General features: G+C 44.1%; 1 protein-coding gene across 3 annotated transcripts in view; it reads left to right on the top strand.

Annotated features, from left to right (window-relative positions):
- The window catches only part of DCBLD2 (discoidin, CUB and LCCL domain containing 2), a 529217-nt gene that overhangs the window by 380466 nt on the left and 133859 nt on the right, over positions 1–14892 (top strand). For all 3 annotated transcript variants that reach the window (XM_069204886.1, XM_069204888.1, XM_069204885.1), the window contains exon 11: positions 127–264. In XM_069204886.1, coding sequence (XP_069060987.1) covers positions 127–264 — 138 coding nt within the window. The remainder of the gene's footprint in view (positions 1–126; positions 265–14892) is intronic.

The following is a 14892-nucleotide window of genomic DNA, read 5'->3' as shown; positions in this document are numbered from 1 at the left end:
TGGTTTGGGGCATTGCTGTTCTCAGTATGCATTGGCTACATTTGTTATATTGTTAATCCAATAATTAATTTTTGTCTTTGTGGAGATTGCCTGTTATTAAATTAAACCAAACGTTTTGTTTCAAAGGTTTGGCTCCGAAGCTTACCATCGCACCGCCACCACCTCTGATACCTCGGTCCAGAAATAACATTCCTCACCAAACTGAAAAAACAACCTTCATTCCTGAGATGAAAAACACCACAGTAACTCCACATATAATTAAAGGTGCTTGCTTGTTGTTTATAGTTCAGTATTGTTTATAAATGCTGACACAACCTGACAGTCAATAAAATAATTAATTGCAGTCATTTAAACTGTAATGTAAATGTCAGTCCTGGTCAGAAGAGAAATTATCTGCATCTAAGCAATTCCATTTTTGGTTGCGGCTGAGGTACATTGAGAAAGTGTTATGCCCATGATTATGCTAGAAAAGATATTCTAATGTTGTATCATCAGATCACCTCTAGATAATCTCTTTCCTCATGTAAAATACATTTAAATCTATGAAAGGAAGACACCTAAGGGCCTACTTTGCATATTAGACAAGTGTTATTAATGTCACCACAGCTGTCATTTTCTGCCTTATTATTGTTATTATTTTTTTCGTTGCCACTTTTCTAGTATTCATTACATTAAATATATAGATTTATAAAACATTGCACTCACAGTACTGGTTATATTATCTTTCAAAATCGTAGATATTTACAAAATTTAGCAAGGAATGTTTCATGATTGATCATCGTTTACAATTTTTTCTGTCCTTAGTCATCAGTGACATATTGTATAAGTCACCTTTTCAGAATCAAATCACTGAAAAGTATCTGCAATGCATGATTTAAGTAACATTAAGATTTTACACTGCAAGGAGCCATAAGTGTTACTTTAGCATTTGTTCAAAGCAACACTTGTTTCTGGCATGCTCAACTGGTCTTGAACTAATTAAACTAATTTGGATCACACTTTATGGGTACTTACAGTCTTGAGAAACAAGACTAACAACTGCCTCTCGTGTCCTAATATCGTTATTTACTGCATTACTAGAAGAGCTTCCTTGCCACTCCTGATAGAACCAGATTTGGTGGCGAGGTCACCTCTGTCCATTAAAAGGAAAACCGCTAAATATTCTGAAGGTTTCAATTAAATGCTTATCACACTATCAGCGATGTTAATTTTGCACAAATGTTGCAACATCAATAGATATTTGAAATAAACTAATGTAGATATGAAGTATGTTTGAAATTTAGCCAATATTAATGCAAGTAGCACTATGAAAATTGATGCTAAAATGTAAATTACTGCAAAGTAATTTCTCTTGTCGGAGTTTGGTATTGTATGAATAGTTAAGGATGTTTCGTTTTCAGACGCAGTCGTCACTGTCTCCTCAGCCTCTCGTATTTTGTGAATAGTTTTACCTAAAATATCTTGAATAAGAGAGCTTTATTTCTGACGAATCTCAAGACTTGTTAGTAATATTAACACAAGAATCTAACGGGAATGTTCTAGACAAAGGTTCACGGAGTTCGGAAATGGTCAGAATTAGAACACTAGTGCTTGTAGTAGTTCAACTATCAGCATTTTTATTTTTTTTGCTTTATGGGTCAGAAGTCTGAAATCCTGTGGGCCTTGAAAATTCTAGGTCGACTTGGGTGCATTATGGAGGCTAGTGTTTGCTTAAGGAGGGTCATTCCATGAGAGCGCAGGTCTTTTTAGAAAGTTAAAAATAATAGGAATTAAAGCAACCTGAATGTTAAGTTTTGCTCCTGTTTCCATGTTGCTAGGCAGGTTTCTGAACTTGGTGGAATTTAAACATTTAGCTGAACAGTATGGCTACCAAGGAAACGCTATAGAATCCATAATCTTGCTAAACATGTTGCTAGAAGACAAAATGTATCTGGTTTTGCTGTAATGCTGGCAAGGAATTGAAGATGTAGGAGTGCTGTGGTTATTCAGAAAGGTCTGTTAGTTTTACTACTCCTTGTACTTAAACATTAAGCATCTTGTTACTGCCACAGAATCTTGTATGAACTGTTCCTGTTGAAATCGTTTCTGTTGTGCTTGTTGAGCTGCAACATTGAGGATGCCACTGTCTCATCATAAAAGTATACCCTGAATTACTAGTTGGATTGCAAGGAGCCGGGTAAGTTACCTGACCTTAAACGTAGGTATTCTTAGGTTAGTTTTTCCAAACTGCAACAAATGCCTTCAAAGTTCTGACTGCTTCTATGCTACCCACTTTTCAGCTGTAGGGTCCAATGATGACATCCACCACCCTCCTTGTTCATTTTGTGTGTTGCGGACCAAGCCAGTAAGGTATTGCTTTCTTTGATGATCTGAAGTAGATGGAAAACTTGGCCTCCTTAATTCCTAACTAGCTTGATTGTTACAGAATTTTGCTTTTAAGATTGGTGAGCATTTTGACACTCTTAACTGGGCTATTGAGGCAGTTTGTTCTTAACATTACATTCATCATCTGAAGGGCCTTTCAGGTACTGCTTGTCTTAATTTGCGTGTTAAAACTATCATTACATCACAATGGTCATTGTGGAGCAGGAGGAAGGCATCAGGCCTAGGGATGAAGAAGAGTTGGGTTCAGACGCAGAGACCTCCCTTGCTTTCACCCCCGTCCCTTCCCCAAACCCTCGCTCAACCCCCTCCTGAACTCTAATGTTCTTGTCACTGTGCACCCTACTGTTTTACTAGCTTCAAGGGGTAGGGATCCAAGAAATGGAGTGAGTTAGATTAATACATGAAATTGTATAAAAACATAGCTAAAAGTTCAGTATTTCAGTTACAAGTCGATTAGTACTACAACGTCGCTTAAGTTCATATACATTTGGACTGACATAAATTGTGCTTGACCTCCTTAAAGATACATCCTCCGCCTACATTTCTCTATGCCTCTAAAAATGACAAGATGCAAGGTATAGGTTTAGTCAAAGGAATAAATGTCGCTGGCCTTTAATCATGCAGCCTTCTCAACAAAAAGTAGAGCTCTCGTGGGAGCAGCCATTTTCTTTTGCCTGACTTTGAATGCAATAATCGATTAAGTCTATGCAGTGGAAGAACTGTGAATAGAACAGCCAGCCACCTCACGTGTCGGTCATTGTCAGGCTGCTTGGTGCTCAAAGTCAGCTCTGGAGGAAAGCACCAGACACCAATATCCTTCGATGGAGCACTAATTCTCACAGACCGACCACGTCAGGTGGCCATCTTCCTCAGGCGCCGCCACAACTGGACATTCGGCCTTTATTTTGGGTTATACAAGATACTTTGAACATTCAACATTGTAACTCCTTACAGAAGGATCATGACATTATGTTGTGTGGTGTTGTGTGAGTTTGAATGACTGAACCCTTTTGTCTCCTGAAGAACTCCTTAGAACTGTGGCATAAGTGTTAAAACGTGGTGAAGTGAGTGCAGGTTTAGAATGTTGAGTTTGTGGTTACACACAGACGAATAACGCCATTCAATACATAGCTCCAGGTGTGGCGTATTCATTGACAGGTACCCAGGCTGGGGAGGACGCTACTACTGGCAATGAGAAAGGAGATAAGTAACCCGAGGATCGACAGTGCTCTCCCAGATAGTTTGCTGTGGTCCAAGCAAACTGCTTGTGCATGCCACGTGTGCCTTTGTCGAAGTGCAGAAACGATGTATGGCATATGTGGAGTCAAAGCGCAACTCCAGCCGGTGTGAAGTGTTTGAAGATAAAGAAAGCTTCACAGAAGTTAATGCGTCATTGGGCAAGAACCTACTGACAAGGTCATACAGAAAGGTACTGCAGTACTACACAGTATATAGCTGTATAGTAAACAGAGTGATAATGTTAAAGGTGGCCACAACAGTTGAAAATAAGACATACTGTCATTACACTTACAGAGACGCAAGCAGAAGAGCTCTACTACCTCAGCAGCAGGCAAGGGAGACCCAAGAAGAACCACAAGGGTTGTGCTTACTGAGCTGCCCCATACCTGAAGCGGCACACCACCAAAGCTGCTGGGTGGCGGCTCAGCACAACTCCTGACGTCTGTAGAAAGTAAAGGTCTCCAATGGAGACCAAGAAAAAGGTCGCTATTCCACAGATTATCCAAAATGACCCAGAGGCCAGCACATCATAGTGTCTCAGATGGTGTGTATGAACAAATTCGCCAATACAGCCAAGTGGAGTTGAAGAGAACTCCAGTTGCAGTGTCAGCCAATCCAGTGAACAGTTTCACTGATGCCGCCTTCCTGAGACCATCACTACCATTCGATATCCCCAATAAGCAAAATATTGGCGATAGCTAGACTGCCTGGATAGAGACATTTGATGATTTCATTGATGCGCTAGAAGAAACAAAAAGATTATCAAGTACCTGAAGAATCTTGCTGGTGACGGTGTAAAAGTAGTCATAAAGGAAATGCCGTGAGCTGATGGTTACATACTGTCAACTTAAAGCTTTGAATTTCAAGTTTATTCCAGTGTCGAGTGTAGGTTACGAAAGGTACATTTTCAGTCAAGAACAACAAAGTTGGTGAAATCCTAGACAAATTTGTTGAGAAATTGGATACACTCATCAAAAACTGTAGATTCAATTAACTTAATGATGAAGAAGCAGTAAGTCTCAGAGATAGAGTTATTGACGGATGCCTGTGAGATTCATTCAGATGACAGATGTTGAGATAAACTGTTGGTCTGGAGCGAGTGTTGATGGCTGCTAGAGCTGAAGAGCTTGCTCATCAACAAGCTGCTGACATGGAGGCTGGTGGTGCCCATAACGAGGCAGTCATGAATATGAAAAGCAAGCTGAAACACAGAGCTGAAGGATACAAGGTGAAGTCTCCACAGAAAAAGAAGTTGTGTTTCAGATGCGAATTGTCATTTCCACACAAAAGTAAATGTCCTGCAATTGGACAGATATGCAAAGGCTGTGTGAAGGAGAACCCTTTTGTAATGTTTTGCAAGGTAAAGGAAAAAGTGCATGCATCATGGTGAGATGACAAAATGGCCGACCGGATGTTTCAGAAGCAACGTTCGCATGCCCAAAAGACCAAGTGACAATATCAGTTGAGACAAATTAACACCAAATGAAGGCAATCGTCATCTAAACCATTGTCTGAACATTTGTCAGTATAAATTGAAAATGAATGAGATGATTGTGCATTGTCAAAGGCCACATGTAGGAAAAATACCAGTCAAAGAAAAGTTGATATGAAAAAGCACCAAAGTCATTCAAACATTGTCCAAAGATTACACTGAAAATAAATGGTTGTTCCATACCTTTTATCATCAACAATGGTGTATCAACATATATTATACCTGAGGGAAAATATAAGTTCGGTGGCATGTGTAGCTGCAGATACGCATGTTGTGCATAGTCCGCCGTCTGGTGTTGGGTCGGAGTGTTACAAGTTGTTTTTCTTCGAAGAAGTCTTTTTCGCGTCACGAGACCGAGGGACGACTCCTCCTTTGCTTCCATTGCGCATGGGCGTCGACTCCATCTTAAATTGTTTTTTTTCCGCCATCGGGTTCGGACGTGTTCCTTTTCGCTCCGGGTTTCGGGACGGAAAGATAGTCATAACTTCGGAAAACTGCGTCGGTATTGTTTCGTTCGGTATCGGGTTAGATTATAATCGACACCGAATCGTGAAGAGCTCCGGAAGCCCTTCGGGGTAACTCCGATCCCCCGTCGGGGCCTGGTCGGCCCGGCCGCGTGTAACACCGATGGAACGGACCCCGTTCCGATTCTGTCCTAAATGCCACAATAAATATCCATATACAGACCAACATTTGGTCTGTAACTTGTGCCTGTCGCCCGAGCACAAGGAAGAAACGTGTGAGGCCTGTCGTGCGTTTCGGTCCCGAAAGACGCTCCGTGACCGAAGAGCTAGAAGGTTGCAGATGGCGTCCACGCCGACAGGACACCGAGGGTTCGAGGAACAAGGAGAAGAAGAGGAAGCCTTCTCCATCCATGAATCGGACTCGGAGGAATTCGACGTCGAGGAAACCGTGAGTAAGACGTCGAAACAAGCACCACACGGGAAAACAGACAAGGCCCAGGGGACGCCACTGCCAACAGGCCATGGCTCAACCCATAAAACAGGTGACCGTCCATCAGCACTGAAAAAGGGCGAAATAGTGCCGAGATCGTCCGACTCGGTTCGAGACACAGGCACGCAGCAATCTCGGGACCGAGAAAGTGCTGCCGAAAAGGGTCGACGCCGAGACAGCGGAACCGAAGCTGCTCGACGCAGAGACAGCGGCACCGAGGATGATCGACGCTGAGAAAGCTCGATTCCAAAAAAGAGAAAATTCTCCTCGGAGCCGAAAACAAGCAAAGACACAGTTTCGGTGCCAAAACACCCAGCATCCGAACCAACTGCCAGTTCGTATTCAGAGGAACAATCACTGTCCTCTCAAATGCGTAAACACAGATTTGAGGAAGAGTTACAAACCACTGACGTAGACCACACCCAGAAGCGGATCTTCATACAAAGTGGGACAGGGAAGATCAGCACTCTTCCCCCAATCAGGAGGAAAAGGAGACTCGAGTTCCAAACACAGGAACAAACACCACAGGCAAAAGTGGTGAAGAAAGTAACTCCACCACCCTCTCCTCCACCTGTAACTCATGCATCACCGGCACAGACTCCGTCACATTCACCAGCTCATACCACCATGAGCCAAGGTGACCAGGATGCTTGGGACCTATACGACGCCCCAGTATCAGACAATAGTCCTGAGTCGTACCCTACCAAGCCCTCACCACCTGAGGACAGCACAGCGTATACACAGGTGGTAGCTCGGGCAGCAGAGTTCCATAACGTCTCGTTACACTCAGAACCAGTCGAGGATGACTTCCTTTTCAACACCCTCTCCTCCACCCATAGCACCTATCAAAGCCTGCCTATGCTCCCGGGAATGCTAAGGCACGCAAAACAGATCTTTAAAGAACCTGTCAAGAGCAGGGCGATAACTCCAAGGGTGGAGAAAAAATATAAAGCACCACCCACGGACCCTGCGTTTATCACATCACAACTGCCACCAGATTCAGTTGTAGTAGGGGCAGCTCGCAAGAGAGCCAACTCGCACACATCAGGCGACGCACCACCTCTGGACAAAGAAAGCCGCAAGTTCGACGCAGCGGGAAAAAGGGTTGCTGTACAAGCTGCAAACCAGTGGCGCATCGCGAACTCTCAGGCGCTCCTAGCGCGTTATGACAGAGCCCATTGGGATGAGATGCAGCATCTCATCGAGCATCTACCCAAAGACTTACAGAAACGGGCAAAACAAGTGGTTGAGGAGGGACAAAATATATCTAATAACCAGATACGCTCCTCTATGGATGCAGCGGATACAGCTGCAAGAACAATAAACACCGCGGTAACCATAAGAAGGCATGCATGGTTACGCACATCCGGGTGTAAACCCGAAATACAACAGGCAGTGCTCAATATGCCGTTCAACGAACAACAACTGTTTGGACCCGAAGTGGACACGGCAATTGAGAAATTGAAAAAGGACACGGACACAGCCAAGGCCATGGGCGCACTCTATTCCCCGCAGGGCAGAGGCACTTTTGGCACATTTCGCAGAACAACCTTCAGAGGGGGGTTTCGGGGAGAAGCCACACAAGCCAGCACCTCACAGTCAACACCGTCTACCTACCAGGGACAGTACCAAGGGGGAGGCTTTTGGGGCCAGTACAGAGGGGGACAATTCCCTAGAAACCGGGGGAAATTTCAGAGTCCCAAAACCCCTACAACCAAACAGTGACTCACAAGTCACTCAACCCCTTCACACAACACCAGTGGGGGGAAGACTAAGCCAATTTTACAGAGCCTGGGAGGAGATAACAACAGACACTTGGGTCCTAGCAATTATCCAACATGGTTATTGCATAGAATTTCTCCAAATCCCTCCAAATGTCCCACCAAAAACACAAAATATATCAAAACAGCATTTAGACCTTCTGGAACTAGAAGTTCAGGCATTACTGCAAAAGGACGCAATAGAACTTGTACCACATACACAAAGGAACACAGGAGTTTACTCACTGTACTTTCTAATACCAAAGAAAGACAAAACACTGAGACCAATCTTAGATCTCAGAACACTAAACATCTACATCAAATCGGAACACTTCCACATGGTCACGCTACAAGACGTATTACCACTGCTAAAACAGCAAGACTACATGACAACCTTAGATCTAAAGGACGCGTATTTCCACATACCGATACATCCTTCGCACAGGAAATATCTAAGGTTCGTATTCAAGGGAATACATTACCAATTCAAGGTATTGCCGTTCGGTATAACGACCGCACCAAGAGTATTTACAAAATGCCTAGCAGTAGTAGCTGCACATATCAGAAGGCAGCAAATACACGTGTTCCCCTACCTGGACGATTGGCTAATCAAGACCAACTCCCTAACAAAGTGTTCACACCACACAGGGTATGTCATACAAACCCTCTACAAACTCGGATTCTCCATCAACTATGCAAAATCACACATTCAGCCGTGCACAACACAGCAATACCTAGGAGCGACAATCAACACAACAAAGGGGATAGCCACTCCAAGTCCACAAAGGGTTCAACATTTTTACAAGGTTATACAAGCCATGTATCCGACACAAAAAATACATGCAAAGATGGTATTAAAACTCCTAGGCATGATGTCTTCATGCATAGCCATTGTCCCAAACGCAAGACTGCACATGAGGCCCTTACAACAGTGCCTAGCATCGCAAATGTCACATGCACATGGTCACCTTCTAGATCTGGTGTTGATAGACCGCCAAACATACATCTCGCTTCTATGGTGGAACAGTATCAATTTAAACAAAGGGCGGCCTTTCCAAGACCCTGTGCCACAATACGTGATAACAACAGATGCCTCCATGACAGGGTGGGGAGCACACCTCAATCAACACAGCAGTCAAGGACAATGGGACGTACATCAAACAAAGTTGTATATAAATCACCTTGAATTGTTAGCAGTATTTCTGGCGTTGAAAGCTTTTCAACCCATCATAACCCACAAATACATTCTTGTCAAAACAGACAACATGACAACAATGTATTATCTAAACAAACAGGGGGGAACACACTCGACACAGCTGTGCCTCCTGGCACAGAAGATATGGCAATGGGCAATTCACAACCACATTCGCCTAATAGCACAGTTCATTCCAGGGATCCAGAATCAACTAGCAGACAACCTCTCTCGGGATCACCAACAAGTCCATGAATGGGAGATCCACCCCCAAATTCTAAACACTTACTTCCAAATTTGGGGAACACCTCAAATAGACCTATTTGCAACAAAAGAGAACGCAAAATGCCAAAACTTCGCATCCAGGTACCCACACAGGCAGTCTCAGGGCAATGCTCTATGGATGAATTGGTCAGGGATATTTGCATACGCTTTTCCCCCTCTCCCGCTTCTTCCATATCTAGTAAACAAATTGAGTCAAAACAAACTCAAACTCATACTAATAGCACCAACATGGCCAAGACAACCCTGGTACACAACACTACTAGACCTGTCAGTAGTACCCCATGTCAAACTACCCAACAGACCAGATCTGCTAACACAACACAAACAACAGATCAGGCATCCAAATCCAGCATCGCTGAATCTAGCAATCTGGCTCCTGAAATCCTAGAATTCGGACATTTAAACCTCACCCAAGAATGTATGGAGGTCATAAAACAGGCTAGAAGGCCATCCACTAGACACTGCTATGCAAGCAAATGGAAAAGATTTGTTTGCTACTGCCATAATAATCTAATTCAACCATTACATGCATCTCCAAAGGACGTAGTAGGATACTTACTACATTTACAAAAATCAAATCTGGCCTTCTCTTCCATAAAGATACACCTCGCAGCAATATCTGCATACCTGCAGATTACCCATTCAACCTCACTATTTAGGATACCTGTCATTAAAGCGTTTATGGAAGGCCTAAAAAGAATTATACCACCAAGAACACCACCTGTTCCTTCATGGAACCTCAACATCGTCTTAACAAGACTCATGGGTCCACCTTTTGCACCCATGCATTCTTGCGAAATGCAATTTTTAACGTGGAAGGTTGCATTTCTCATTGCCATCACATCTCTTAGAAGAGTAAGTGAAATTCAGGCGTTTACTATACAAGAACCTTTTATTCAAATACACAAGAATAAGGTAGTCCTAAGAACCAACCCTAAATTTTTACCAAAAGTTATTTCACCGTTCCACTTAAATCAAACGGTAGAACTACCAGTGTTCTTTCCACAGCCAGACTCAGTAGCTGAAAGGGCACTGCATACATTAGATATCAAAAGAGCACTAATGTACTACATTGACAGAACAAAACTAATTAGAAAAACAAAACAACTGTTTATTGCATTTCAAAAACCTCATACAGGAAACCCAATATCAAAACAAGGTATAGCCAGATGGATAGTTAAGTGCATCCAAACCTGCTACCTTAAAGCAAAGAGAGAGCTGCCCATTACACCAAGGGCACACTCAACCAGAAAGAAAGGCGCTACAATGGCCTTCCTAGGAAATATTCCAATGAACGAGATATGTAGAGCAGCCACATTGTCTACGCCTCACACATTTACTAAGCACTACTGTGTAGACGTGCTATCCGCACAACAAGCCACAGTAGGTCAAGCCGTACTAAGAACTTTGTTTCAGACTACTTCCACTCCTACAGGCTGAGCCACCGCTTTTGGGGAGATAACTGCTTACTAGTCTATGCACAACATGTGTATCTGCAGCTACACATGCCACCGAACGGAAAATGTCACTTACCCAGTGTACATCTGTTCGTGGCATTAGTCGCTGCAGATTCACATGTGCCCACCCGCCTCCCCGGGAGCCTGTAGCCGTTTGGAAGTTATCTTCAACATTTGTACATTTGTAAATATATTACTTAAACCTTATGTTGTACATACTTATTCATTCCATTGCATGGGCACTATTACTAACACACACAACTCCTACCTCACCCTCTGCGGGGAAAACAATCTAAGATGGAGTCGACGCCCATGCGCAATGGAAGCAAAGGAGGAGGAGTCCCTCGGTCTCGTGACTCGAAAAAGACTTCTTCGAAGAAAAACAACTTGTAACACTCCGACCCAACACCAGACGGCGGACTATGCACAACATGTGAATCTGCAGCGACTAATGCCACAAACAGATGTACACTGGGTAAGTGACATTTTCCTTAACTGTCTCCATTGCCACGACTGATGCCATTGAAAACTAAATTGTACATATGGGCTGCATCGTCTCCCTTGAAAAGTAAGGTTTCATTCATAGCGATTATGAAACACAAGAAAACAAAAGTGAAAATGCCCATCCATGTGCTTTAACCCCTTCGCTGCCAGGCCTTTTCCCCCTCCTGTGCCAGGCCTTTTTTTGCCTATTTGGGGCAGTTCGCGCTTAGGCCCTCATAACTTTTTGTCCGCATAAGCTAACCAAGCCAAATTTGTGTCCTTTTTTTCCAACATCCTAGGGATTCTAGAGGTACCCAGACATTGTGGGTTCCCCTGAAGGAGGCCAAGAAATTGGCCAAAATACAGGGAAAATTTCGTTTTTTTCAAATAAATTGGAAAAAGTGGCTGCAGAAGAAGGCTTGTGGTTTTTCCCCTGAAAATGGCATCAACAAAGGGGTTGTGGTGCTAAACTCAGCAGCTTCCCAGCTTTCAGGAACAGGCAGACTTGAATCAGAAAACCCAATTTTTCAACACAATTTTGGCATTTTACTGGGACATACCCCATTTTTGCAATTTTTTGTGCTTTCAGCCTCCTTCCAGTCAGTGACAGAAATGGGCATGAAACCAATGCTGGATCCCAGAAACCTAAACATTTCTGAAAAGTAGACAAAATTCTGAATTCAGCAAGGGGTCATTTGTGTAGATCCTACAAGGGTTTCCTACAGAAAATAACAACTGAAAAAGAAAAATATTCAAATTGAGGTGAAAAAAACATAAATGTTTCTCTACGTTTTACTCTGTAACTTTTCCCTGCAATGTCAGATTATCGAAAGCAATATACCGTTACGTCTGCTGGACTCCTCTGGTTGCGGGGATATATAGGGCTTGTAGGTTCATCAAGAACCCTAGGTACCCAGAGCCAATAAATGAGCTGCACCCTGCAGTGCGTTTTCATTCTATACCGGGTATACAGCAATTCATTTGCTGAAATATAAAGAGTAAAAAATTGCTATCAAGAAAACCTTTGTATTTCCAAAAAGGGCACAAGATAAGGTGTTGAGGAGCAGTGGTTATTTGCACATCTCTGAATTCCGGGGTGACCATACTAGCATGTGAATTACAGGGCATTTCTCAAATAGATGTCTTTTTTACACACTCTCCTATATTTGGAAGGAAAAAATGTAGAGAAAGACAAGGGGCAATAACACTTGTTTTGCTAATCTATGTTCCCCCAAGTCTCCCGATAAAAATGATACCTCACTTGTGTGGGTAGGCCTAGCGCCCGCGACAGGAAACGCCCCAAAGCGCAACGTGGACACATCCAAATTTTTGGAAGAAAACAGGTGTTTTTTGCGAAGTGTCTACCTGTAGATTTTGGCCTCTAGCTCAGCCAGCACCTAGGGAAACCTACCAAACCTGTGCATTTCTGAAAACTTGAGACCTAGGGGAATCCAAGATGGGGTGACTTGTGGGGCTCGGACCAGGTTCTGTTACCCAGAATCCTTTGCAAACCTCAAAATTTGGCTAAAAAAACACGTTCCTCACATTTCTGTGGCAGAAAGTTCTGGAATCTGAGAGGAGCCACAAATTTCCTTCCACCCAGCGTTCCCCCAAGTCTCCCGATAAAAATGATACCTCACTTGTGTGGGTAGGCCTAGCGCCCGCGACAGGAAACGCCCCAAAGCGCAACGTGGACACATCCACATTTTTGGAAGAAAACAGAGGTGTTTTTTGCGAAGTGCCTACCTGTAGATTTTGGCCTCTAGCTCAGCCGGCACCTAGGGAAACCTACCAAACCTGTGCATTTCTGAAAACTAGAGACCTAGGGGAATCTAAGGAGGGGTGACTTGCGGGGCTCGGACCAGGTTCTGTTACCCAGAATCCTTTGCAAACCTCAAAATTTGGCTAAAAAAACACATGTTCCTCACATTTCTGTGGCAGAAAGTTCTGGAATCTGAGAGGAGCCACAAATTTCCTTCCACCCAACGTTCCCCCAAGTCTCCCGATAAAAATGATACCTCACTTGTGTGGGTACGCCTAGCGCCCGCGACCGGAAACGCCCCAAGGCGCAACGTGGACACATCCAAATTTTTGGAAGAAAACAGAGGTGTTTTTTGCGAAGTGCCTACCTGTAGATTTTGGCCTCTAGCTCAGCCGGCACCTAGGGAAACCTACCAAACCTGTGCATTTCTGAAAACTAGAGACCTAGGGGAATCCAAGATGGGGTGACTTGCGGGGCTCGGACCAGGTTCTGTTACCCAGAATCCTTTGCAAACCTCATAATTTGGCTAAAAAAACACATGTTCCTCACATTTCTGTGGCAGAAAGTTCTGGAATCTGAGAGGAGCCACAAATTTCCTTCCACCCAGCGTTCCCCCAAGTCTCCCGTTAAAAATGATACCTCACTTGTGTGGGTAGGCCTAGCGCCCGCGACAGGAAACGCCCCAAAGCGCAACGTGGACACATCCACATTTTTGGAAGAAAACAGAGGTGTTTTTTGCGAAGTGCCTACCTGTAGATTTTGGCCTCTAGCTCAGCCGGCACCTAGGGAATCCTACCAAACCTGTGCATTTCTGAAAACTAGAGACCTAGGGGAATCTAAGGAGGGGTGACTTGCGGGGCTCGGACCAGGTTCTGTTACCCAGAATCCTTTGCAAACCTCAAAATTTGGCTAAAAAAACACATGTTCCTCACATTTCTGTGGCAGAAAGTTCTGGAATCTGAGAGGAGCCACAAATTTCCTTCCACCCAGCGTTCCCCCAAGTCTCCCGATAAAAATGATACCTCACTTGTGTGGGTAGGCCTAGCGCCCGCGACAGGAAACGCCCCAAAGCGCAACGTGGACACATCCACATTTTTGGAAGAAAACAGAGGTGTTTTTTGCGAAGTGCCTACCTGTAGATTTTGGCCTCTAGCTCAGCCGGCACCTAGGGAAACCTACCAAACCTGTGCATTTCTGAAAACTAGAGACCTAGGGGAATCTAAGGAGGGGTGACTTGCGGGGCTCGGACCAGGTTCTGTTACCCAGAATCCTTTGCAAACCTCAAAATTTGGCTAAAAAAACACATGTTCCTCACATTTCTGTGGCAGAAAGTTCTGGAATCTGAGAGGAGCCACAAATTTCCTTCCACCCAGCGTTCCCCCAAGTCTCCCGATAAAAATGATACCTCACTTGTGTGGGTAGGCAAAGCGCCCGCGACAGGAAACGCCCCAAAGCGCAACGTGGACACATCCACATTTTTGGAAGAAAACAGAGGTGTTTTTTGCGAAGTGCCTACCTGTAGATTTTGGCCTCTAGCTCAGCCGGCACCTAGGGAAACCTACCAAACCTGTGCATTTCTGAAAACTAGAGACCTAGGGGAATCTAAGGAGGGGTGACTTGCGGGGCTCGGACCAGGTTCTGTTACCCAGAATCCTTTGCAAACCTCAAAATTTGGCTAAAAAAACACATGTTCCTCACATTTCTGTGGCAGAAAGTTCTGGAATCTGAGAGGAGCCACAAATTTCCTTCCACCCAGCGTTCCCCCAAGTCTCCCGATAAAAATGATACCTCACTTGTGTGGGTAGGCCTAGCGCCCGCGACAGGAAACGCCCCAAACCGCAACGTGGACACATCCACATTTTTGGAATAAAACAGAGGTGTTT

Source organism: Pleurodeles waltl, chromosome 8, assembly GCF_031143425.1.
Source record: "Pleurodeles waltl isolate 20211129_DDA chromosome 8, aPleWal1.hap1.20221129, whole genome shotgun sequence".
NCBI lineage: Eukaryota > Metazoa > Chordata > Amphibia > Caudata > Salamandridae > Pleurodeles > Pleurodeles waltl.
The sequence above is the reverse complement of the archived record's forward strand: the minus strand, read 5'-3'. Positions and strand labels throughout refer to the sequence as shown.